The sequence below is a fragment of the Aristolochia californica genome, unplaced genomic scaffold (genome assembly GCF_029961685.1).
Source record: "Aristolochia californica isolate CCGP_79_NKW_82.1479 unplaced genomic scaffold, dmAriCali1.0.hap1 SCAF_3, whole genome shotgun sequence".
Taxonomy (NCBI): domain Eukaryota; kingdom Viridiplantae; phylum Streptophyta; class Magnoliopsida; order Piperales; family Aristolochiaceae; genus Aristolochia; species Aristolochia californica.
In genome coordinates this window covers 10,349,175-10,375,158 of record NW_027181992.1, presented here as the reverse complement: position 1 = coordinate 10,375,158, position 25,984 = coordinate 10,349,175, and the positions used below count along the sequence as shown (strand labels likewise).

General features: G+C 35.9%; 2 protein-coding genes and 1 long non-coding RNA gene across 7 annotated transcripts; 1 reads left to right on the top strand and 2 right to left on the bottom strand.

The window, feature by feature from the left end:
- Positions 1 to 3,493: 3,493 nt before the first annotated feature.
- LOC137960044 (histidine-containing phosphotransfer protein 1-like) lies at positions 3,494 to 13,646 on the bottom strand. 3 transcript variants are annotated; one of them, XM_068807508.1, is made up of 14 exons: positions 13,560 to 13,645; positions 7,809 to 7,858; positions 7,484 to 7,632; positions 7,212 to 7,281; positions 6,621 to 6,850; positions 6,269 to 6,510; positions 5,393 to 6,124; positions 4,932 to 5,259; positions 4,725 to 4,817; positions 4,487 to 4,617; positions 4,292 to 4,360; positions 3,950 to 4,021; positions 3,799 to 3,871; positions 3,494 to 3,703 (listed from the first exon to the last, which is right to left on the bottom strand). In XM_068807508.1, the coding sequence occupies exons 9-14, from the start codon at positions 4,782 to 4,784 to the stop codon at positions 3,653 to 3,655; spliced, it is 456 nt and encodes a 151-aa protein (XP_068663609.1). In that variant the 5' UTR covers positions 4,785 to 4,817; positions 4,932 to 5,259; positions 5,393 to 6,124; positions 6,269 to 6,510; positions 6,621 to 6,850; positions 7,212 to 7,281; positions 7,484 to 7,632; positions 7,809 to 7,858; positions 13,560 to 13,645; the 3' UTR covers positions 3,494 to 3,652. The 3 variants fall into 3 exon arrangements, with proteins under 3 accessions (XP_068663609.1, XP_068663611.1, XP_068663610.1); XM_068807510.1 differs by having other exon boundaries at positions 4,725 to 4,801; positions 6,621 to 7,281; positions 13,560 to 13,646; XM_068807509.1 differs by lacking the exons at positions 7,212 to 7,281; positions 7,484 to 7,632; positions 7,809 to 7,858; positions 13,560 to 13,645 and having other exon boundaries at positions 5,397 to 6,124; positions 6,621 to 6,923.
- Positions 13,647 to 13,825: 179 nt separating this feature from the next.
- Positions 13,826 to 14,161, bottom strand: LOC137960046 (uncharacterized). The gene is made up of 3 exons (XR_011114108.1): positions 14,082 to 14,161; positions 13,950 to 13,998; positions 13,826 to 13,860 (listed from the first exon to the last, which is right to left on the bottom strand). It is a non-coding gene; the product is annotated as an uncharacterized lncRNA (long non-coding RNA).
- Positions 14,162 to 18,246: 4,085 nt separating this feature from the next.
- On the top strand, positions 18,247 to 21,801 carry LOC137960198 (uncharacterized). Of its 3 annotated transcripts, XM_068807727.1 has the most exons (5): positions 18,247 to 19,475; positions 19,589 to 19,665; positions 20,049 to 20,356; positions 20,526 to 20,880; positions 21,564 to 21,801. In XM_068807727.1, exons 3-5 carry the CDS (start codon positions 20,346 to 20,348, stop codon positions 21,600 to 21,602), a joined length of 405 nt encoding a protein of 134 aa, XP_068663828.1. In that variant the 5' UTR covers positions 18,247 to 19,475; positions 19,589 to 19,665; positions 20,049 to 20,345; the 3' UTR covers positions 21,603 to 21,801. The 3 variants fall into 3 exon arrangements, with proteins under 3 accessions (XP_068663828.1, XP_068663829.1, XP_068663830.1); XM_068807728.1 differs by having other exon boundaries at positions 18,247 to 19,665; positions 21,567 to 21,801; XM_068807729.1 differs by lacking the exon at positions 21,564 to 21,801 and adding an exon at positions 21,353 to 21,381 and having other exon boundaries at positions 18,247 to 19,665.
- Positions 21,802 to 25,984: the final 4,183 nt, after the last annotated feature.

Below are 25,984 nucleotides of genomic sequence, written 5' to 3'. Positions count from 1 at the left end.
AGAGTCATATTTATATATAGATTTACAACAAGGATCACCAAAACAAAAGCGTGATTTAGAGGAGTCATATTCTTAAGGAGGACTCAACTAATTAGTTGGTATTAGTGTATACGGCTAGAGAGCTCAATCTTGTGTCTTAGCAACTGAAACTGTGAACATGGCAATGGCTTGGTATGAAGATCAACAAATCGGTCAGCAAAAAAAACATGAGCCACATGAAGTAGATCAGAGTGAACCTGATAACGTATGAAGCGGTAATCAACTACTACATGTTTCATTTTGGAATGAAAAATATAATTGGCACTTAATTAAGTAGCACCAATATTATCACAATAGACAACAGTGTTAAGTTGTGGAGCCTAATCAACGCCTTATGTTGATTCAGTACGCGGGTCGACCTTCGTGATAAGGTCACCGTGGGGGTTGGAAGGGGGGCAGGGACCCCCCTCCTCAGGGTTCGGGGGTGGAGTCCCCTCTAGATCCATGATATATTGACTATTGTTTCATTAAGGTTAGTTTGGGGATTTCATGCTTGTAATCCAATTGCCCTAATTTTTTCTTTATATTTGGGGGTACCTTTGTTAGGGTTTTATCACCCGAAGTATTATCATCAGAGTATTACTAGTTGCAGCTGAGAGAGGTTAGAGAAAAATCACTTATAAGTCTGTACGATTTCTCTTGTAAACTATTTCATCTTCATAATGGATTACTACAACAACGGAAGACAGGACATAGTCTCACCTTGAGGTGAACTTGTATAAATCTTGTTGTGTTTTTCAGTGTTTGATTTTCTTTTCTTCTGTGATTATTATTATTGCTCTCGTTAATTTGAATTAGGGTGTTTAATTCCTAAAAAATAGGAGCAGACTACACATTCACACCAAGTTCATCAAGCAGAGAGCACACCCACCGAAGTTCAGCAGTAGTAGTAGCAACTTATCGATACTCAGCCTCAATAGAAGAACGTACATTAGTATGTTACTTCTATGAACTCTTGAAAATGAGATTACTACCAAGATAGATATGGTAGACACTAGTGAAAGAATAATCATCTTTACTTCTAGTCCAATCGGCATCCGAGAACCAATGTAGAGATATAGGAGACTCACGATGTAGAAGAAACCATTTGTCCAATGTGCCACATAAATACCGTAAATTTCATTTAACAAGTACCCAATATTCATCAGTTAGTTGAGGCATTAACTGGGACATCTTATTGACAACAAAATAAATATCAAGCTGTTGAAGAGAATATATGAAACCTCTTACCTGACTCTCACAATAAGAAGTCTTACAAAACCAAAATTATTATAGAAGGAGGTCTCAAAGAAGAGTTTTATTTTAAAGGTGTTTTAGTTATGTTACTCTTCTTTTTATGTTGAGTTATTTAATTTTTCTAGGACTTATCTTTAAGTGTTAGAGTTTGGGTGTAATTGGGACAAGAGTAGTTTAATTGTAATTGGACTCTACTACTTTCCTCTATTATAAATAAGGGTTCATGTATTCTGATTACATCAAGTCGATGAAGTTTTTCTCTTTTCCATAGATTCGACATGGTATCAAAGCAGGTTCAGTGAGTTGACCCGGCCAATCCACAAAGATAATGTGATCTTTATCTCTAGCAGTTTAGGTTCGTATTTATTTATTTTTCTCTTTTTAGTCCTTATACTCGTCGTTTATTTTGCATTTTTATCTCTATACTGAGTTTTTCATATTGCATATTATATATTGAAGAAAATATATTCGAGTCTAATTTCCAAATTAAAATGAATTTTGTCAATCAAAGTTTTATACAAAGAAAAATCAATATTTGAAGCAACAAAGGTCAGAATGCAAGAGATGTTCAAGTAACTGCAGAAAACTTCAACTTCAAGCCATTTTATGCTATAAAAAATGAGACTTTAATATGAAGCCTTACCCTTTTGGTTCTTCTCCAAGCCTAATAGAAATCAATTGAAAACATCCTCCTCATGTCTGGTTTGAAGTCTTAAAACTTAGTTCATACACTAATTTTCCTTGTTGTACAAGGTTTCTAAATTTCCCATTGGAGGGGTTGGATTGCCTCGTTACAGTCTTGGATTCTCCCAAAGTCTTTCTACACTTCTAATCAATGGAGCTGGAGCACCTTAAGCTCTACCATTAAGCTGATTTTAACATGGAATCAAAACATACCCTAATAACGTACTAAGTTTCCATTGCAAATATGTAGGAAAAGATAAATCCAAATTCATTTTCTCAAACTCTTCTTAAAATTCTTAAAATATTTCATATTCCACCTATTTTTCTATTAAATTTTAGGGTTTCATATCAAAAATTATTTAGAGAAAGAGAAGAAAAAGGAGGAACAAGGTGTAGATAAGAAGAGGTGAGAAAACAGATGGAAGGAGAAAACAACAAAAGAGAGAGAGAACATTGAGAGAAAAGTTTTCTCAAATCAGATTTAGAATTTTCTCTTCTTTATTAACTCGATCAACTTATTACATTATGACCAAAAAATTCTTTTTTTTAGAAGAAAAGGTTAACAAAAAAAAAAATGAGTGTTGAAACAGAAATAGCTACTCTAAGTACAACTTTATTTCCAATATTTTCTTTTGACAATTCGTAATTCTTCTCTTTCTCCTTAAATTAAGTTCGATAAACCCCTATATCTTATCTTCAGGTGAAAATCCAATTGCCTTTGAATAAGCTAAGTGGAAGGGACCTCCCTCATCGTTTGCTCATACAACTAGGGAGTTTTATTTTTTATTTTTTATTTTTTTAAGTGAAGGAAGATGTTGAGCTGATTAGTTTCCTTATTTTGTCGACTTCGATTAAGACAACAATTATAGACAGCATTATAATTGTGTCATGTAATATCCTCATTCATGCACAACTTAGTGGATTAGATTGCTCCTTTTTGTAAGTTTTGCATTATTGATCCTCAGTCCAACATTTTCTGTGATACACAATAATGGATTTTTATGTTCAAAACTAAAGTTCTCATGGTTCAAGTCATATAAGATAAGAGCTTACAAAGTCAGAGAGGAAAGTGAAGAGTGGATACTTTCACGAAAACGAAGTCTTTACAGCTATTTTGCAACCTCTGCAAGAAATCTATAAATCTTGCTACAGTCCATGCCAAATTTGAAGATTTGGAAGAAAAATCAAAGGCTGATGAGAATGTAAATCTCAGTGGAATTTCTCTACCTTACTTTCATTTGATATGGTTTTGACCACATTAAACAGAAATACAAGTACACTTATGAGGATAATTTTGTTGTTACTCATCCTATTAAAGAAAAACTGAAAAGGCGAATTGAGTTGATCAAGTTCTCTTTATCTGTTCAAACATGCTACTTTGAAGTCCGCTTATGGCAGACAGTGATCATACTCTACATCAACTCAGGGGTCTAATTTCTTTGGATTAATGAAGGTGACGACTGGATGCCTCAGCCTGGAAATAACAAAATGAACAAGCCCAGAAAGACATGAAATAGAACAATAGGAAGAGGCATTTCAGAGCTCGCAGAGTTTCTAACCCTTCACAAAACAATCTAGTAAATGGATCAAATACAGTGGCATAGTACATTTCATCTCCCACACCTACTGTAAACAAAATCCAGAGCTTTTTTTACATTTCACACCACCCCACCAGTAGTGTAAAGGAGAGCTGCTATTCCATCATGGGAACTGACCCACCAGCTGCTACTATCTCTTGCTCCAGCTGAAAGACACCAGAACAAGGGAACAGGGAAATTTGTTAGATTTCTGTCAGTTCCAATTGTTTTACCTTGGTAAAGCCATGTTCAATCTACTCACCCTAAATAGAGATTCGAGCTTGCTCTTCACCAGGGCGTATTCATGTTTCACTTGTTGTAGACATCTCCAACATCTAGACAACAAGAACCATATTTTCTCACAACCCACAAAAAATTATTGGGTTCCAATTTAGGAGAGAAAAAACACTAACCCTTCTCTGTTATTCTCCTCGCAGTAGTTGCGAAATTCAATACAGACATTTTTAACTCTCTGTGCACCAATGCTGCTCACACAGAAAAACATCATCGGTCAATTTCATGTTGAGGTCATTTACCCTTTTCCCTTCTCTCTTTATTGTTCAAGAGCATCAAGCTAATCAAAGTCCGCTTCCTTAGATATCTGGGACTGTATCTAACATGGACTTGATGCTCAGATTTCTGATAGAGAAATTCATTAGAATAATCGATGTAAGTTCTAAAATCAGTTTCATCGAGATGAGGCATAACATCGAACAAGCGTGCAGAAACCTATGGTGGTGGGTGAAGAGAAAAACCTGGAGCTGCTGCCCTTCAACTGATGAACATGGCCATCCACCTTTCTGAAATCTACAACCGGCAGATCTCTTTGGAAGAAAGCCAGACAAAAGCCAAACGACAGCTGGTAAGTTAGTTTTTTGTTTCTGCCCAGTGTCACCATATTAAACCGTAACTAGATCACAAATCAGAGATGGAACAGAAAGATTTCTCACAGGGCTGTCGCCAAATCGTTGAGAAGCCTCTCTGAATCATCAAAGAAAAGAGACACAACCTCGACCACAAAATCCGGGTTGCTTTCATCTTGCAGCTGCTGCAGTTGTGTGTACTGATCATCCAGAAATCCCTTCTCACAGGCAAAAACACCGATCAAAATCATCTCTAATAAAATAGAAAAAGTCGACGATAGATGCAAATAAACGTACATAAAAAAAAAATCACTTAAAGACTAACCTCATGGAAAAGAGACGCTGTCAGATCAAACCATCTCCTTTGCAACTGGCTCACTTCCATGACACTTTTGCTTCCACCTATAGGGATTCCAATCTGGTTTTTAGGATATTAGAGTCCCCTTTCAGTAAATGGATATCATTTGAAAGAAAAAACTGAAAGTTGAAAAACGAAGGAAGAGAGAACTGAGAAGACTGAAGGAAGACCCACAAAAACAAGACCAATATCAGTGCTTGGCTTCTTTGTACGAGAAGGTCCCTCTTTTAATTGCCCTTTCTTTTTCTCTCTGGATTTGTGCTCAAAAGCTCTTTCTGAATCTACCAGCCTTTATCTGCATCTAACTGCTTACAAAGGAACCCATATCAATAAATGATGGCATGTAGCATTCATTCAACTTTTCCATCATTTTTGTTTCCCTGTCTCCCCTTTCTTCTTTTCTCATTTTGTTCATTTTAAATCTCATCCCGGATGACTCCATTTCCACGCCTTTGCTTTAGTTTTACAGATGGTGACGTGTAAGAGTCCATGCTTACCCAACCTGCAAAAGCCAATTAACATATTTATCGTCTCCCTATTCCTTGCTCTTCGAAGAAGAGGTGAAAAACGCAAGAAAATGTCTCTGTTTCCCCGTGCTTTTCACTCGCCAATTAAAGAAAATGATCGAACCTTACCTACCCCGTCTCTTATCCTTCCCTGGTCGCATTCGCAAATAGCAGTTGTTCTCTTTCCTATTTTGCTATCCTCGAATCTTTTCATGCACGCCTGCTGCTGTTGTTTTGGTTGTATTTGGTGCCGTTGGTTGGTTGTTCCTGGTTTGAACCGCGAACCTTACTGGGTCCTCTACGCGTCCCTTAGAAAAACTGAAAAGGAAAAAGATTTCACTTGACCTACTGCTTAAAGCTCACATCCACAAAAAATGGTGGGACCCATGTGTCATTTCATCTTGTCCATTGTAGGAATCGTCTGCTCATCCAGTTATTCTGTTCTCCCAGTAACAATCTCAGGCCAGCGTTTTCTTCTCACCCGCGTCTCGTTTTCTAGCATTTCTATGGAAGATGGGAATGAATCGAAAGACTTGGCTCATTCTTTTACCCTTCTAAGATTGAAAAGAAGTATGCTGCTTGAGTCGCTATTCTTTTTTTTTCCAACAACAGTTTTTCAGCTTGTCTGCTGGTTGCCACATTATTTATAACTAGAAAGTACTATCCTTCTCCACTGCTTAATTGCAAATGGAAATGCAGAGACTGCCAATTTCATCTCCTTGCAACATAATTCCTAGCCTGGGAATCGTCTCCTTTGCTCCTCTGTGAGGCAGACTGGAACAAGTATAAAATAGTTGATTTTGAAGCAACCGAATCCCATATCAAATATTTCCGAGGCTGGGAATCGTGTCCTTTGATTCTCTGTGAGGATTGAGGAAGACAGGAACAAAGTACAAGTGAGAAAGGAGATGGGCACAAAAATATTAAAAGTAGAGCTTCCATGTGCTTAACAGCTCTGTTCACGTGAAGAAGCTACAAAGAATCAAACGCAGAGCTCCGACTTACCAACTGTACATGTCTTACGTCATGTCCTTTGTGCAGATACAGTCCGACGTGAATAGAGATTCGTGATTTCTGCATCTACCGCTCCATCATTTGGACTTGGTAAGATTTAGAAGTATTGGAAGAACTTCCTCAATTCAGTGGAGGAGGACGTGCCGAGTATGTCCTCAATCCTCACACGTCAAACCCATTTTTATGTACTCTTAACGTGGCTCTCACGTTTCAGGGAAACCCCATACAGCTTGCTGCAAGTATTATAGTTTTATGACAATATAAAATGATAATCATATAAAGAAACTGGCTAACAAACCTTACAACTCCTCCTACAGTTACCGGGAACTTCAACGGACCCTACCATATATTCTGGGTTACTCGTGCATTCGCCAAGAGCTGCCCGGCGTTCACAATTCGCATGTGCCCGTAACATCAACAAGCTTGTCAAACGAGTCCACATCTATCCATTTAGTGGCAGACCACCTTCTCAGTTTCGATAACTGGGCAAACAGTATGCATGCTACAAAGCATCTGGAGTTACATTGGGATATAAACTGAAGAAAAGAAGAGCATCTCCTCGTCGTGGTTTGACTATTGTTTGTAAGGACAGATAGACAAGAACGAAAGATGTTAGAGCATAATCAAGTTACTGTGCTCAACTCATTAACACTCTAGGTAAAATGCCATTGGTTTCATCCCTGAAAATAGAGAGGGCCAGTGTTCAAGTGCATTGACTTGAGGAAATTGTAGATACAAACTACAAACATAAGAAACAGTCAAGCCGTGTGCCTTGACTGAGTGATGAATATCACCCAAGAATTATGTTTTCTCTGTACTGATCCATCATGTGGTTACATGGACCTCTCAAAAATCAACAGTTACCATTCATAGTGCATCTATGACAGTTACCATATATATGCCCTTAACAATCACAATCAATTCAGGAGCTCACCTGCAACTCCCTGCCTGCCACATTCTGACGAGTTACCATCAGGCACAGGCACTTTAGAATGTGGATGTTTCTGTAAGCACCAACAAGATACTATTATTTAAAGTGACAAGACCCCAGCAGCTCCACAAGATAAAAGTTGTATCCTTGCAAAGATGATGGAGCCTCAGTCCAGAAAACAAGGGAAACCTAAAAAAAGCTGGCCAAAGCTAAACTTATTACAAAACATTAAATTTGGAATCTAAACTGGAAAAAAGGAAACACTGTCTCTCCACCTTTTCCCCACATTCGTGAGATACATAAGTACAGTAGCAATTCGGCGGCCACCTCCAGCAATGTTAACCTTGTCAGAGAAGTAATCATAGTGAGGATCATACTTTTGCCCATGTTCATATCTTAAGACCTGTAATGTCCTCTCCATTTTCTGAAATAACAATAAAAGCAAATCTGAACTAGCTGCTTGGAATCCTCAACCATAAATAAAAAAAATTCTGGAGTTAAAACCAGCAGTTCTGATCCCCAGAGACAGCAAATAAATAAAAATAATGTAAGATTTATTCTAGGGGAAAGAAATGTGGCTAAGCTCAAAGACTTTTGCACCTTTAGGGAGAAATGACCATGCAGCAATTTTGTCTTCTATCCTGCTACGTCTGTTATAAGAACCATACAGTAAGTCTAAAGCAATGGTGCTATTCAAGGAAATATATTTCAGCAAGTAAAAAACAAAACTAACAAGTTCTTTATAAAACTCCAGGATCTGTCAAACCCCACAGCCTATGTAGGAATTTTAACCATTTACAACCCCTCCGTATCCACATGCCCAGGACCCATAGCCAGTGTAGGACATTTACCCGCTATCACCCCCACTCATGTCCATTGGGACATTAGAAACAAAATTAAGTTTAGACTGGCTATGACACTAGGTTTAATTAGTTCTCTGTCCCAAAATGACTAACTAAAGTTAGGGAGCATAATCAGAACATATTAATTCCAAGGTTTCCCCAACACTTAGCTGATATGGAACTTATGTGCACTAGTAGAACTGACACAAGAACTTATACAGAATGTAGATGATTGATACTACCAACAAGATATAAGAATACAGAGAGATAATATGCGTTCATGATCAGCCAAGTCGTAACACTATGTTTAGCACATTAAATTAGATAACTAATTATCATCACAGAGAAACTTTTGCTTGTTCAGAAAGGAATAAACTCAGGCAACACAAATTGACAGAGGAAATTTATGAATAAGCTTTTGCCAAAGCAAATAACAGGAACTGTAAAAGGAGATTGGCCCTCATACCTTGAATGAATGATTCCCACGCAGTGTAAGTATACTTCAAACTAAAGTTCTTCAATTTTTGGATAGTCAAGCCAGAGAGGCAAAATAGGAGAACTAAAATTTTGATTAACACTTTTCTTTAAAAACAAACGAATAATCTGACAATTTCCATCTCATTATGCCAACTAGATGTACAACTATCAAGAGCTTTGTCAAGCAAACTCTACTAAGAAGAAATTAATACGTAAACTCAAGAAAGACCTCCAAATATCTCATCAAACGATGGATGCTGTTGAAAAGTCCGCTATAAGTTTTAGATTGATCCACAACTTTTTTTTTTTTGAAAAATTAATTTTTTAATTTGAAATTTAATGTTTTTTAAATGGAGAGTGATCCACAACTTACTACAAGAACTTGGGTTGGGTCTCTCACTCCACGTTTGAGCTTTTGAGTTGGATGCCTTGTTCATGATATCAGAGCAGGTATGGTATGCCTCCATCCACCTAAAATGATCAGTATGTTTGGGGCCATGAGGAAGGCCCGCTTGCGATGGAGTGTTGAAAATGATCCTATATTGGATGCAGAGGTGATCCTCAACCTTGAAGAAGAATTTAGATCAGGCCTCTCTACTGCAATAGCTTTGGAGTTGGAGACCTTTCTTCATGGAATCATTGCAAAAGTTGGGCTAGTATATTTTCTCTATTCCACCTTTTTTTTGAAAAAAGTGAGATCTTTCTGATACTTTGGTATTTTTTAGATTTTTATTACTCAAAAGGGGGAGCATAGTTGTTTTTTAGTTTTTTCTACTGGTTAGTGACCTGTAGTTTCATTTATTTGCTCTAGTATAACCTTCTCTTTCTGTGGCATTGTTAGAGTTTTTTTAATTTTGCAAAATTGTTAATGAAGAAAGTAGAAAACTAAAGAGGAAAGAAGAGGAAGAAAAGAAGAAGAGAGGAGGATGATAATAAAAGAGAGATGTTAAGGGGCTTTCTTGCTAAAAATCTCCCACATTTTTCCCCTTCATCATGTTAAAGTTAGGTCCAGGTCCATCCCAAATTGACTAACAAAAGCTAAGAAATTTTTTCCCAACTATTAACAAAAGGATATTTTTAACACTTAGCTATATAGGATTATTCCCACTAACACTGTCTCTCACATCCAGGCTTATGCAAACGGACAACTAGCCTAAAAAGTGGATAAACTAAATGGGAGACAAATTGGACCCAATAAAGTAGACATCCTGTTTGGATACCATGTTAAAGTTAGGTCCATGCTCATCCCTAAATGACTAACCGAGGTTAGATCTTTTCATAACTAATAACCATTGAATTTTTCTTAATATTTGCTATATAGGATTATTCTCACTAACACTCTCTCACATCCAGGCTTATCCAAATGGACAACTAGCCTAAAAAGTGGATAAATTAAATGGGAGACAAATTGGAACCAATAAAGTAGACATCCTGTTTGGATACCATCTTAAAGTTAGGTCCATGTTCATCCCTAAATGACTAACCGAAGTTAGATCTTTTCATAACTAATAACCATTGGATTTTTTCTTAATACGTAGCTATGTGGGACTATTCCCACTAACATCATTTCACTAACAAAAGGAAAAGACCTAGAGAAGAAAAAGAAGACACAGAAACCAAGGAAATCAGGAGAAAGATGAAAGGAAAGAAACTCATAGTAGAAGAGTATAGGTGCCACACTTTCTTTTCAAATTTCAACGAAATTTCTGACCTCTACTCCTCATGTACGGTGGAATGGAGGCACGTGCCTCATTTAGAGCCTTGCAAACTATCTTGCTAGAGACAGCATTTCATTGTTGTAATCTTTGGGTAAATCACCTTTCTATTTGTATTGTTTTCTTCTTTTTAATGCAAAAAAGTTATCAACATTTTAAAAAGCAAAGGAGAAAAGAAGATTTTAACTAAGAAATTAACACCAGATTTAAGAAAAAAAGAAAAATATACTAACATTATAACTATATACTTCTTTATCTATAATGGAACTAAATCCAACATAACTTTTTATATGTAAATTAAGACTTGTAATTACTGTAATTATTTGTTTTTGTATGGAAAGACTTCAAACATAAATATAGATCTTCAACATCGGAATCTTTGATATCTTCTCTACCTTCGCTTTAACACCATGCCAACTCAAAAGTTGAAACTTACAGTGGAGACACCCAACCACAGTAATAATACTAAATTGTGAATCATGCTAAATCTGACATGGGACTGCTCACAACATTTACAAATGTTGATGATGATTCCATCAGTTCTGGTTTCCAAATGGTTTGCCAGTGTGTGATACAAACATATTAATCTCATGATGGTTGTACAAGAAAACAAAGACAATGGTTGCTGCAGTAAGCATTAGATAGATAAACCTAAAACCACATGTGTTAGGCCCAACATGCACAATCATGAAAGACCCTCTAAAACCAGTTTGGGTTATGGGATCTGCAAGCACCCTTTTGCTATGACTTAGCATTGTCACTCCCACAAATGTTTAAATATAATCAAAAGATGAGATTGTGCAAAAGGGCAAAAGGAAAGCACAAGTAAACGAATTCCCATTGCTAATAAAATGGAAGAAAGTAAAACCAGTTTGCAGCTGGTTGTGAACATTTTTCCAAACTCAAGATTTAAATAAAATGCAACGTATGAGGGAAGTAAAAATTCCCAAATAACTAACAGAAAGTTATGGTCCTCTAGAATTTTTTTGGTGCACATAAAGGTAAACAGAAATTTTTCAGAAATGGCAAATTACACACACCATATCCTTGTTTATGACAGAGGACAAAATGCACTTATAAATCCACTGATGTAAAAAAATTACGTTTTAAAAAGAGGGCTATCTTAAGCATCACTTCCTCACCATTCTCTGCAGGAGATAATATAATTATATGCATTCTATGAAAGTAGGTGTATTTGAATAATAATTGTTAAGGAATAGTCCCACGTAGATTGGTGAGTACAAAGATCTTGAGTTTATTAGTTGGGAAAGAGATTTCCTACGTAGGCTATTCATTTTGGGATGGGCCTTGGACCTAACTTCACATGGAATCAGAGCGGGTACTCATATGTGGGCCTACACCTAAACTATCCACTTGTATAGCCACAAAAGAGGGCCTACACCTAAAATTATCCACTTGTAGAGCCACACAAGAAGACCCACACGTGAGGGGGAGTGTTAAGGAATAGTCCCACATAGATTAGTGAGTACAAAGATCTTGAGTTTATTAGTTGGGAAAAAGGTTTCCTAAGTTGGCTAGTCATTTTGGGATGGGCCTTGGACCTAACTTCACAATAACATTAAGGGAATGAATGGGAACTTTCTTCCTAGAAATGATTAATGTTAGAATCAATGAACCACCTATAATAGGAGACGTGCAAAGACTTTAATACCTTGATAGCTCCCTACAACAATAAACCCTGAATATTCAGACAGTTGTTGCTTGATCATGCTTCTAGTTCCCAAAGTTGTAATGGCTCCAAAAGTAAGAAAAAATTATTTAGAGGCAATCACCCTTTTTTTAATTATAAAAAATGTAAAAAATCTTTAGAGAACACATGTAGATCAAATGACTTGTCCCATTAATGTATTAAATAATGCATTGAATTTTTTTTACACAATTACCATGTGAGGGTTTTTTACCATGAAATCTTGGATTGAAGTTTCACCAGGACTTAGGGCATCTTGTGTCTAACCAACATCCAAAAATAAGAAAACTAAATAAATGTAATTGTTGAAGTAGTTTGAGTGGTATTCTATGTAATTATGAGAGTGAGTGAGATAAGCTGTAATTAGTGGTTAGTTTAAGTGTTCTTTTTTATTCTTATGTATTAGGGCATCCATACCCCCACCTATATAAATAAGAAAGAGAGGAGGAGTTCAAATTTGTGCTCTCTCTTAACCCCTAAAGTTTCTCTCCTCAACTTGTGCTCTTGCCTTCTCCTTCTCATCTTCTCTTCTCTTCTTCCTTTTTTCTTCTTCCTTCTTCTTCTTCTCAAACCAAGTTATCCATAGATTAAACCCTAGAATTCAACATGGTATTAGAGCTGGAATTCTAAGATTTAAAGTAAATTTGATCAAGTTATGAAAGTTTAGTGGGAAGGAAACTCAATTTAGCCTTCAAGCAACAAAGGGTTTGGCTAGTTTTGAAGAGGAGCAAAAGGCTGAAGTCAATTCAGCAAGTTCTCACCTTAATCAAATAAGTTTCACCTTATGTTTCATATCATGAGGGATTCAATTCAAAATTTTTATAATCACAAAGTTTTTTTTACTCAAGCTTAATTATACCCCTCAAAATTCCTTTTTTTTTATTCATATTGAATAGCTGAAATCACTTTTTTTGTCATGTGCATGAGTTTCCTTCATTCCTTGTTTGTTTGATCTAATTATTATGCCAAAAATTCCTCCTTAGGAATGTTAAAAGTCCTCTTGAAGCTCTCCTAAATTTCTGGTTGGTTGGAGTGGCTGCTAAATTAAGTTGTTTAAACCCTAAGGGTTTGAAGAATAGTTTTGGAAAGTAATCACTAGTTTTAGTTCGTTTTTAATTGCTTTCTTACCAGTACCTTGTTCGTTTTCCCCCCTTTTTAATCACCATTGGTTTAGAATTCTGGTTTAGAATCTCAGAAAAAAAAAAATCGAAAAAGGGGTCATGCTTGTGTACTGGTTTCCTTGCTTGTTACTTGCTGAATTTGATCACTTAACATTACATAGTTTTGCATTCTATAGCTTCAAATATTTGTTAGTTTTAATAAATTATTGTGCTCTTGTGTAGGTTTGATCGGAGTTAGCAAATGCTGTACCAATCATTTGACCAAATATGTCCCCAAACCAAATATAGGAAAATGAACAAAAGGATCTGTGAAAGAAACGGCAGTTCAAAACAACACATCAATTTGCAGTGTTTATAAGTTAAAGCCATCAATTGACACATAGAAAAACGCTCTTGAAATAAACCAGATTTCAACTAAGCTGTATTTGACGGTTATACATGATCAATCTAAACGAGAAGAAACGATCCAAGAAACAGTGGATTACTACCTTTCTCTTGTCTATAAACATTCCTGAGCTGGTACGGACATCACTGAGACTGCTTTTGCCTGAAGTGCTATCAGCCACTGCTGATCTTTTGAGCTCCGATTCCGCCTAATCAGCAAGCAAATTACATCAATCCACAATTTTTTTAAAAGGGAGCAATTCAGCTTGCCCTTCCTACATGATGAAATTATAAAATGGAAGAGGTATAGTTCTGATATCCTACGAAAATCAACAAAGCCCACTAACAAGCGAAATTAAATGATCGCATTCGGCGTCCGTGAGAAACTTTTCGTACACAAAAGCTCTGCAAGAATAGGATTCAGAAACAAAAATAAAAAACATCAGGAATTATATAAAACAAACAAATGCTGAAGAGCGAAGAAAGCGAACGACCTCGGTCTCCATGAGATCTGTTTAACTTTGAAGGCAGAGATGATCGAACCTGGCGAACAGCCGTAGGAACATGAAGATCCATGAGACAAAGAAGCGATGCAAAGCACAGATGCAAATGCAAAAAGAGAAAACCTGGTTGTAATGTCGATCATCTGGAGAGACACAGACGATTACAGAAGCTAAAGTTAAATTTCGTTTTTTTCGTATTTTCTTTCGGGTCTGAACCGCAAATGAGGGAAAGTGAGAGCGAATATAAAGTAATTATACGTGTTAGTGTTCACAAAATAAAGTATATCGTAAAGTATTTGTTTGTGTTAGTGTACACAATTAAAAGTGTGGTGTCAAGTATATATAGATTATTTATTAAATAAAATATTTTGATATATCTTAGTTTCAAAAAATTAAATTAATATTAGTTAATAAATAAAATATATTAAATATAATAATTAAACAAATGCTTACTTTTATATTATTAAAATTGTAATCAAATTTTAATTTTTTAATATCTAAATATGAAATAATTATACAAATATCGTACTATATAGCGTACTATATAAATATCATAATAATAAAAATAAAAATAATACAAATATAACTCAATCATATTTTTAATATAAAAATTATATTTGTTCATACAAAAATACAACACAAAAAATAATTAGTGGCATTAAAACATAATAGTCAATAATTTTGCACATCTGAATTGCTAAAACGTCTCCATAATATGATGCTCTTGCAGATTGTATTGTGGACTCCCTTTGAGTATTTCTTTGAGTGTCTACATCATCCTCAACATCATTACTACTATCATTGTTATCTTCACAATGTTCTCCACCAGAATCATCACTTGAATCATTTTCTTTATCTTCAAATAAATCCATGTAATCTTTCATGCGTATATAATTATACAATACATAACAAGCAATCACAATTTTTACCTGGACATCAAAATCAAAAGGAGAAACATCTTTTAATATCTTGAAACGAGCTTTTAAAGCCCCAAATGTACGCTCGATAGTGTTCTGTAAAGATGAGTGTCTTCGGTTAAATAATTCTCTTTCATTCGTAGGAATATTATTTCCAAATTCTTGCAAGTGATAACGAGTACCTCGATAGGGAGCCAAGAACCCTGGAAGATTTGCATATCCAACATCTACCAAATAATATTTGCCTACAGTAAGATATATATCTATTATAATCTAATAAAAATTATAAATTTAAATAGGCTATATAGAGAGAAGCGATATTTACCTTCAGGAACATAAAGTTTATCGCTTATGGTTAATGTTGACTTCAATACAAGTGAATCGGTTGCTAATCCCTTCCATCCAGCAAGTATATATATAAATTGCATGTCAAATGTACATGCTGTCATTACGTTTTGTGAGAGGAAACCCTTCCTGTTCCAGAATCTTTCTTGTTGATCAAATGGGATGTGTACTTCAATATGAGTACCATCGACGACACCAATACAATCCTAATAAAAAAATCATTAATACAAATATATATTTTTATAGTAACTGAAAATTATTCATCAAACGACTTTACATGTACCTTAAAATATGGATAATAGATATCACTGTTCAAGATCTTTGAATGAGTAAGTCTTGAAGGTCGCTTGATGTAATCAGATTGTAGTTTGATAATAACATTTAACACCTTGATAAAATACTTACTAATTGTCCAATTTGATTTTTCAAACATCTCTGAGGTGACACTATAGGATTGTTGTTGACCAACAATGATACAAAAATATGTAAGTTGTTCTTCCATATATATTGTCCTTGTATCAAATAAAAGTCCTCTACTTTTCAAGATTCTAGCCAACTTGAGAAAAATAATTTGATTCATCCTATACACTTTTCAAAATTTAATAAGCAATCTTTCTAATGTTTTTTTTTAAATATCATAGACCACCCATATGATAAGAATGTTGTACTTGCTTATTACAATCATTGAAGTATGAATTGACAAGGACAACTACAACTATGTAAGCTGCAATACAAATACATATTTTCTCCTTATCTGGTAGATTATCCATGGGTACCTGCAATACTAGACATTCAATAATGAAAACATGATTCAAACACATTCAATAATACACATTCACTATTTACCAGGAATACTCAATAATCAACGTCATTCATACAAAATCAAATGTGTCTTGTAAATATAGGTTACAACTGTCAACATCTGTATAAGTCTATTACATTGCATTGAATTTAGCCATCAACCAATCATACTGATCTTCCTGTTTCATCTTGATAAACATATCCTTCTTAGCTTTGGTGTCGAGCAACTCTGTGGCACAAAATTTGACTTCTCTGGGCAAGTTAGGTAATGTCTCGATAGCTTTGAACCATGGAGGTTCTACGGGACTAAAGATTTGCAGAAGGGTTTATGACATATTGTTAATAGCCTCAACGATCCTATTAGTATTTTCAATTAATGGTTAGGATCTCTTCCTACACCAAGTAGAAGAAGTTTTATCCCCATCATTTCTTGGTGCTTTACTTTTCAGAAGAGCATCACTTGAAGACTCTATATTGGTGGGTGTTGGGACCTCCCTAATTGCATCATTTTCATCAATGCCCTCAATCATTGTCCTTTCTACAGTATTCGAAAGTGACTCGCTTTCCTCGCGGCAATAGAATTTCCAACTACTATAGCCAATTTTTCATAGAGTGGACAACCTTCCCACATATACTTATCGACTTCTCTATGTGCCTACATGAAAAGTTATCGTTTAAAATGCTAAAAAGCCTGATTAATAAAGCAAGTGTTGAGGCATGTACTCACAACCATATAGATTTTTTTCCAAGTCCTCACACGATTTTTCAATTGTTCTACTGTCTTTTGGTTCGCTGTGTCCAAATTGAACATACAGACACAATCTTTGAAAACTTCGTGTTTCCAAACTCTATTGGGTAATTTGTTACCCAAATTGACTTGCTCAATGAGCAAATCAAGCATACCCACACCACCACCCCCCCCCCCCCCCCCTTACCAAATACACGTCAGTATATCTCTAAATATCTGTCATGTTTCTTAAAGAGAAAATACCAAAAAAAAAATAACAAGTCAGTGTTAAAACCCTAAAAACAAACCCCTACTTTAGCAGCCACAGAAAACACACTCATTCCCACAAACAAAACCCATAATGACAGAATACACAGAAAAAAGCTAAATCCGAACCTGCAATACCCAACTCTAAACCCCCAACAAGTTAGAAGATAACTACCAAAATTCACATAAATTGGGAAGAAAAACTATAAACAACAACCCCTAGAAACCCCAATTAGACGAGTCCAATATATCAAAATCACAACCTGCATAGAAATATGCCACTAATGTGGGTAAAGCTAAAGCAACAGTAGTATTTATATCATTCGTAGGTGTTGCTAACTCTCCATGAGGTAACTGTATGATTTTCCAAGGTAAAAGAGTACCCGACCAATTAGAAACAAAAATAAATAGAAACATAGTTCCAATAAAAGCAGCCCAAGGGTATTGGGTTTTGCTCAGGTCTCGAATGAATTCACGAACATATTCGAAAAAAATTTGATCGTCGATTGGAACGGTTTGTGGAAAGTAACAAATCAAAATCAACAAGAAGCAATTTTTACAAGAAGATATTAAAAAAATAACCATCGATTTACATGAAACAATTTTTACTCTACTTTCTTTCGAATCGAGCCGGAGAGGTTGCAGAGAGGGGAGAGAAGTCGCCGACGGTCGTCGGTGTTGGGGACGGCGAGAGGAAGAGAATCAAGCACCGAGGAGAGGTCCCAGAGGGGGCGATTGAAATCGCCGACCGTCGCGAGCGAGGGAGGAGCCAGAGAGGGAAGAGATGTCGCCAAAGGTCATCGGTGCTGGGGACGGCTAGAGAAAGGGAGTCAAGTTCTGGAGACAAGATCGCACAGAGGGCGATTGAAATTACCGAAGGTTGCGAGCGAGTGAGAGAAATTTTTTTTTCTCTGAAACCCTCGTTCGACAAAGCTTCCTTCCCGACAACCCGATGTAATTGAGGGAGAAAAAGTGAATTCAGAGTTCGACTGCTCTTAATTAACTTTCTCTCCCATTATGCCTAAAAAACGAGAGAAACAAAATACATCTATATTTTACTTTCCCTTGCACATATACGCTGGGCACTAATGGGTTTTGGCTCCTTTTACCCAGCGTTTCAGCGTAAGTGGTGCTCACTAACAGTTAACGAAAACATACGTAGATGATGATAAATTTAGACGGGAGAAGCGACCATTCATGATTGGAACTTGAACCCGGAAGGCTGCAGTGCAGTCGTCTCTGTCCGACTCGGGAAACTCAGAACAGTCGCTGCTTTGCGTTCAGTTCAGCCTCAAGTCTCCACCCTCCACCGATCAGGACGGCGGCTTCAATTAAGTAAATGACATTAATATTATTATTATTGTGGGACTCCTAATAAAAATTGAATTACTTGGAGAATTTGGCGGTAGTGATTTCGGCCTATTTTTCCTGCCGTAGGAATCGGTTTTTCTGTACTTTTCGCTCACTTCTCCTCCCAACCTGCTGCCAATTTCCACACACACTCTCTACCTTTCACTTCGACTTCTGATTAGAATAAAAGCTTTTTTTTTCCGCTATTGATCGTCGCTCTTCGATAGGGTTTTTTCTTGTTTATCGCTTTGGAAAAATGGCAGATTTCCGTTCATCGGTGGAGACTTCGTTAACCTCTTCTGATGATGCCGTTGAAGGTGTCTGCAGTATTTGTCTGGAACCGTTCTCCCTTGATGATTCCGCCACTGTATGACCATTAATCCCTGTTCGTGTCCTTGGGTTGTTTTATGTTTCGTACTGTATTTTTTGTACTATTTACAGTGGAAGGAGTTTTGCTTGGCTTTGATGCACAGTATCTGATTTAGTTTTGATGATCTCATCTGTGTTGAATTCAGCTTGAAAGTCGAGCGTAACTGATAAAATAAAGGATAACTAAGAAGATCCTTTAAAAAAAACAAAATGGAGTGAGGCTTATAGTTTATAGCTGGTTTGCATTGGACTTGAATAGTTTATAGCTTCTGTTTGACGGGAATTAGTTAAGAAGCTATGTCCCGAATTCTTGTCAACATAATTATTTTCTTCTACTGTTACTTTCTGTTTTTATCTCTACTGAACTCGTTCACTTGGAGGAATCAGAGTAGTTATTTATGCAAGAAGAAGGAAATTGAGAAGTCTTAATCAAGCTGCACTTGAATCACCCATATTCGTGCCATTTTTTAATAGGAATTGGATAATGATTTTTAAAGCTGTTAAGTAGTTCAGGAAAGAGAAATGATTCAGAATCTTCAGCACATTAGATAAAATACTTGATCGATACTATGTGTATGATGAGTTCGATTTTGTTGTAAGTGAATACAGATAATTATACACACTCTTTACCATCTGATATTTTAACTGGTAATCTGCCTATTGGCGGGATTTTGGATGTGATTGGTGGTATCTGGTTACTGGCTGCAGACATAAGTACCACCTCCAGTGCATCCTTGACTGGTAGGCTTAATTACTGTGGGATTCAGTCTATACATGATATAACGTGATCTGAGTCTCTCGTTCTTGTTAGTTCCTTTCACATCTATTTGATACTCATTTCTAACTGTATCTAGAATAAACCCTCAAGGTCTCAAAGAATTAAAGAGTGCCCAATTTGTTGGCAGGCTGTTGTCTTGAAGGATCCTGTCAGGTACCATTTTTTTCTCTCTCATAAAGAATGTTTACAGATTAAAGTAATCTGTAAATGGCTTATGAAGTATGTCTTCTTTCCATTTAATCTTATTCTTTTTCTCTTTGTCTTTAATTGTTCATGATATTTGTATACTTATCTTTTGTTGGTTATGTTTCATGCTTTGATTGTTTCTATCAAATGCACTCGTGCTTTCTACCAATAGCCAAGAGCTTCTGGCAGCAGTGGAGATTGAAAAAAGCTCAAGACATAGAACTTCAAATTCATCTTCACTTCGTCTTCTACATCTTGAAGACTCTGATTTTCCCCATGTTTGTTGTGCTCTTCAATTCAAACTTACTCAGATGCTGACTTTGATGAGAGTATCCTGCAATATCTTGCAGCTGCTGCGCCAGATGGAGTGCATCATATTTGGCCGAGGAGCAGACATAGAACTTCTAGATTGGATGAAGCACAATTATTTGTCTTCTCTGCACCCTCAAATCATTTTTACATACAAGAAGTACAAAGAACTGTTGATACAGAAAATTCTTCATTAACTGGAGATGATTCTCACTCGGCTCTGTTACCTGTGGCTATGGCTGAGCGGCCTCAAGCATCAGGACCTTTATCTCATGTGAGTATTGGAGCTGATATTGCTGGAAGCAGTCAGACTTCTTTTAGCCCTAGGTCTGACAACAATGGATAATAGGTAAGTTTTGCCTCTTCTGTTCTAATCACGAGCTTCAGAGTTATTCTCATTTTCTGAATCTTTCTAGAGTAAACTATCTGCAGCATCTTCCAGGTAAATAGATTTTCTTTTCTCATGTGCAACTTATTGTTCGTTTGAACAATTATGTTTGTAACTTGATCTACTACAGATACAAGGAGTCCATCTCAAAAAGCACAAAAGGTTTGAAGGAGAAACTCCTGGCACATAACAATTCCGTTAAGGAGGTCAGCAAAGAAGTTCATCGTGAGGTAACAGCAGGTGTTACCCGAATAATTGAGCGCCTAGATCCTGCTTTCAAGAGAACTATAAGCTTAAACTCTTCTTTCTCTAGAGATGAAGGGGATTCTGAATTCTCACATGGTGGGAAGTTTGAGCAAGAACAGCTTGTCAGTAATCCAATTATAAAAGGAAGCAGAACTGCTTGTCACATTACTTCAAATAGATTTATCCATGCTTCTAGCTCTCTTGGGACTGTTTTGAAAGGTCATGATGGGACCAGTCAGGTAATTCCTGTTCTGATCAATCCTTCCCTTGCAAAATTTGATTTTTTTACCTTTGTCTTGCTTGAGATCGTGCTGAGATAGTTTGTTTCATGAACTTCCATTTTCTAATTGCAAAGTAATAAGAAATTATTAAATGTTAGTTGTTTAATTTTTGTTGGAATTGTGCTTCTTTTGTCATTGCCATATAGCATCTATGAAGTGTTAGTATTTATTGTTTATCTTCTTCAGCTTCTTTTTGTCGGTACCACAGTTGGAAGAGGCATATCTCTTTCTCTCGGTTGCATGTTTTTGGTTAATGACATATCACTATAGAAAATGAATTAAATTAGTACATTATTAATGGAAAATCAGTTAGTTTTATATATACTGTCACCTATGCATTAGATTTTTGGGACTAGGCTATTTGAAAATATATTAGTTTATTCTTTTGTTTTGTTTGGTAATACGTGATAATAACCATATTTGAATTCAGAAATGATAACAGAATGTACCAAGGATAGTAACCTTAACCTGAAGAAATCTGTGGCACATTGGTGCGAGGATTCTGATGTGGTGGGTCTGCACAAATTTGCTAGCTTTTAATTCTTACAGGCACATCTTCCATGTGAAGTAGGTCTAATACTTACTTGTTGACTAACTATTGGAGTATTTGCTTCTAATATATGTTTAATTTTTTTTGGCAGCAGGAAGGTAGTGACTCCTCATCTCAGTTGCCAAAATAGAGAAGGAAGGGTGTGTTTTGGTGCATCACATGGGGAGAGTGGCTCAGGAGGTTTGCTGGCTAAACTGGAAAACCCAACTGAATTAGCCAAGTTGTAACACGCCCTTTGTTTTTCCAGTTAATATTATTACCTGGACAAGCTACTCTTTTTTCTAGTGACATATTTCTAGTGTTTTTTTAGTAACATACTTTTTTATTTTTCTAGTGACACAATAGTTTTCTTTTAGGTTGTGTTTGGAGCACAAAAAGTGAAGAGAAAAGAAAAGAAATTAAAAAAGAAGAGAAAGAGAAAAGAAAAAAAAGAAGTTTTTTTCCCTTGTTTGGATGCCCATGAAAATTAAAAGAAAAAACAACGGAGAAATATGATTTCTCTTGTTTAGATGCACAAGGAAAATAGAAAAGAAAAGTAAAATTAATAATTTTTAAAATTTTTAATGATTGAAATTATTTGTAAGCCTAAAAACTTAAATATCTATAAGTATTAAAATATTATTTACCAATTAAAATCAATATTGTCAATAGATTTTTAATTATATATAATGATTTAGTATTTTTATGAATTTCAATTTAAGATCGTACTTTTGTTTTTTATATTATAATAATTATATTACTATAATTTAAGTTTGAATTTATTCTACTATGATAAAATTTTCTCTCTTATTTCTCTTTCTTTTCTTTTCATTTCCAAAATGTTTTTTTTTTTCAAAAAATTCATTAACTAAGAGAGAAAGTAAGTTTCAATCATATTTTCCTGTTGTGCTAAGCACTGGAAAAGGATTTTTTGTTCCTCTTTTTTTTTTTTTTTCTATTTTTCCCTAGCAATGCACCTTTTGGACCCACATATCGCTTTCTAACAATGTTGGTCACAAAAAAATCCTTCCCCTTCTATTTTGCATTAAAAGGAAAATAGAGGGTAGCCCATATAGGCAATAGAGAGCATGATGGGTTAATTCTTAGGAATTAGACACCCTAATTTCAAACTAACGAGAGAAATAATGATAATCGAAGAAAAAAAAAGGTAAGTATGAAAAATATAATAAAATTTATACAAGTTCGCCTCAAGTTGAGATTATATCTTGCAATGATCCACTAAGAAGATGAAATAATTTACAAGAGATATTATACACACTTACAAATGTTTTTCTCTAACCTCTCTTGGTCGCAATTTGAGATCCTTTTTTCGATGATCCGTATACCGACTTAGCATAAGGTGTTGATTAAGCTCCACAACTTAACAATCACCCACTTGGAGACTAATCAATCATTAATATCTCATTTGCAGTGGCAAAAACTTTTCAATCCTCAAAGAGAAATCTAACTAAAGTTCCACATAACTTTAGTTTCTTAATCGTAAGTCTTTGTCAAGATATCAGCTGGATTCTGACTCCCTTGAATCTTTTCCAGTGCTAAGATTTCATCATCCAGAGCATATCTAATGAACTAATAACACACCTATATGTGCTTTGTTCTGGTATGATAAACAAGGTTCTTTGCTAAATGAATAGCATTCTGACTGTCACAATATAACACATTCTTCACATACTTAAGACCTAATTTTTCCAAGAAACATTGTAGTCATACCATCTTTTTGTTGGCTTCAGTCACGACGACATTTTCTGCCTCAATAGTGGAAAGAATAACTATCTTATGCAGCTTAGAGACCCAACTAACTGTTGTACCACCCAATGTGTATATATATCCAGTGGTACTCTTCTTGCCATCAATGTCTCTAGCCATGACAACATCTACATAACTCTGTAATCCGAAGTCTGACTTTCTTAAACATAAGGTTGAGTCCGCAGTGCCTCTCAAATACCTAAGAATCCACTTCACTACTTCCCAATGTTATTTACCCAAATTATTCATATATTTTCTCACAACTCCCACTGCATGAACTATGTCTGGTCTAGTGTACACCATAACATACATGAGACTGCCAATAGTAGAGGCATATGGCACATTAACCATGTAGGCTCTCTTCTGCTTTGTAGAAGTGAGTAGCCAAAGGAGTTTTCATTGGTTTTGCATCATTCATATTGAATCTGCTCAGCACCTTCCTCACATATTCTTCTTGTGACAGTTTCAAGACATCAATATCCATAGTAATCCTCATCCCAAGAATTTGTTTTGCAATACCCAAATCCTTCATTGTAAACTTCTTGGGCAACTCCCTTTTTAACTTATCTATTTCTTGTTTGCAAGCACATGCAATCAACATGTTATCAACATATAACAATAGAATGATGTAGGAGTCATCAAACTTCTCCACATGACAACAATAATCTACCTGACACCTCAAGAAACCAATACTACTCATGAAGATTTCAAACTTCTTATATCATTGTCTTGGAGTATGTTTAATACAAGTTTTTTGAAGTTTGCACATCATTTTCTCATTTCCCTGTGCTTTGAAACCCTGTGGTAGCATCATGTAAATTTCTTCCCCCAAATCACCATGAAGAAAGGTTGTCTTTACATCCAACTACTCTAAGTGCAAGTATTCATTTGCCACTAGTCCATGCACTGTTCTAATATTAGTCAATTTCACTACTGGAGAGAAAATCTCAGAGTAGTCAATTTCTTCTTTTTGTTGAAAGTCCTTTACCACCAGTCTTGCCTTGTATCGCTTGTTGCCATCATGTTCGTCTTTTATTTAGTACACCCATTTATTCTGCAAGGCCTTCTTCCCTTTTGGTAACTCGGTCAACTACTATGTCTGATTGGATAACAGTGAAACCATCTCATCCAGCATGGCCAACTCCTATTTGGTTGATTCATCAGTTTGCATGACTTCCTCATAACTCTTTGGTTCACCTTTATCAGTCAACAAAATATAATTCAGAGCATGGGAGTACCTCTGTGGTACTCTGCTAGTTCTGGTAGATCTCCTGAGTTCTTTCACAGGAATGTTCTGATTTACTTTTGGAGGTATGTTTTCTTGCTCTTCTTGAGAAATATTCTCCATCTCAATAACCGGAGGATCTCTTAACTGAATCAATTTAGACTTCTTGGCTTCATCGCTTGTGCTTTCAGACCATGTTCTCAACCTGTCTTTATATAAGGTACCTTCATTGAAGATCACGTCTTTGCTCTTGATAACCTTACGATTTTGGTCATCCCAGAAGTGATAACCAAACTCGGTATCACCATAGCCAATAAAGAATCATATCTTAGAAGCAGAATCAATCTGAATATAAGAAACACAACGAAACATTTTCAAGAAAGAAAGGTTTACCTCTTTGCCGCTCCAGACCTCTGTTAGTATTTTGCAATCCAATGGTGTTGAGAGACCTTTGTTGATCAAATAGGTAGTGGTGGTAATACTTCAGACCAAAACATCTTTGGCAATCCCGCTCAACCATCTATGTATTCTCCTCCATTATCTAGCTGCAAACACTTCACCTTCAAATATGTCTCATTCTCAACCATTGCTCTCCATCTCTTGAATGTATAAAAAACATTAGATTTCTTTTTCAGGAAATAAACTCATATGTTTTTGCTTGCATCATCAATAAATTTCACATAGTAATTTGAACCACTAAGGGAGGTAACAGTTGAAGGCCCCCACACATCAATGTCAACCAACTCCAATTTTGTTGTCTTTTGCTCCTTTCCAGCCTTAGAAAAGTTAATCCTTTTCGGCTAGCCAAAAATACAACCCTCACACAAACTGTTGTTTACAGTTTTCAACCCTGATAGCTTCCCTTTGGATTGAAGCACTTTTATTCCCTTCTCACTCATGTGACTGAGCCTACAATGCCACAAATGAAAACTAGTAACAACATCAACAACTGCAACCTTGTCTTTGTAACTGGAAGTGTTGTAACGAGTTTCAATTTTAACTCCTCATGCAACAACCATGGTTCCCTTAGTGACATTCCAGATAACACCATTAAAAGTCACATTATGACATTCATCATCAAGCTGACCTACTAAGATCATATTACACATCAGTTTTGGTATGTGTCTCACCTTGTAAATTTTCCACACTGGCCCATTTGACATCCTCAAACTGACATTACCAATACTAACAATATCCAAAGGTTCTCCATCAGTAAGATACACCTTCCCGTGATCTCCAGCAACATAATTCTCCATGATCTCACGGTGTGAGGTGGTGTGAAAAGAAACTCCTGAATCTAACACCCAAGAATCAATAGGGATATTAACTGACAAGAGTAAAATATCTTGTACTTCTTCAGTCACCGCATTTGCAGCATCAGTTTTCTGTTCATCCATCTTCGCTGCTTTGCAATTCTTCTTTATGTGACCAGACTTGTCACAATTCTAGCATTCCAAATTCCTTCCGAATTTGGACTTGCTTCTTCCATTCCTTGACTTCTGTCTACTGTTGCCCTTGTTGGAATTCCTCTCAAAGTTTCT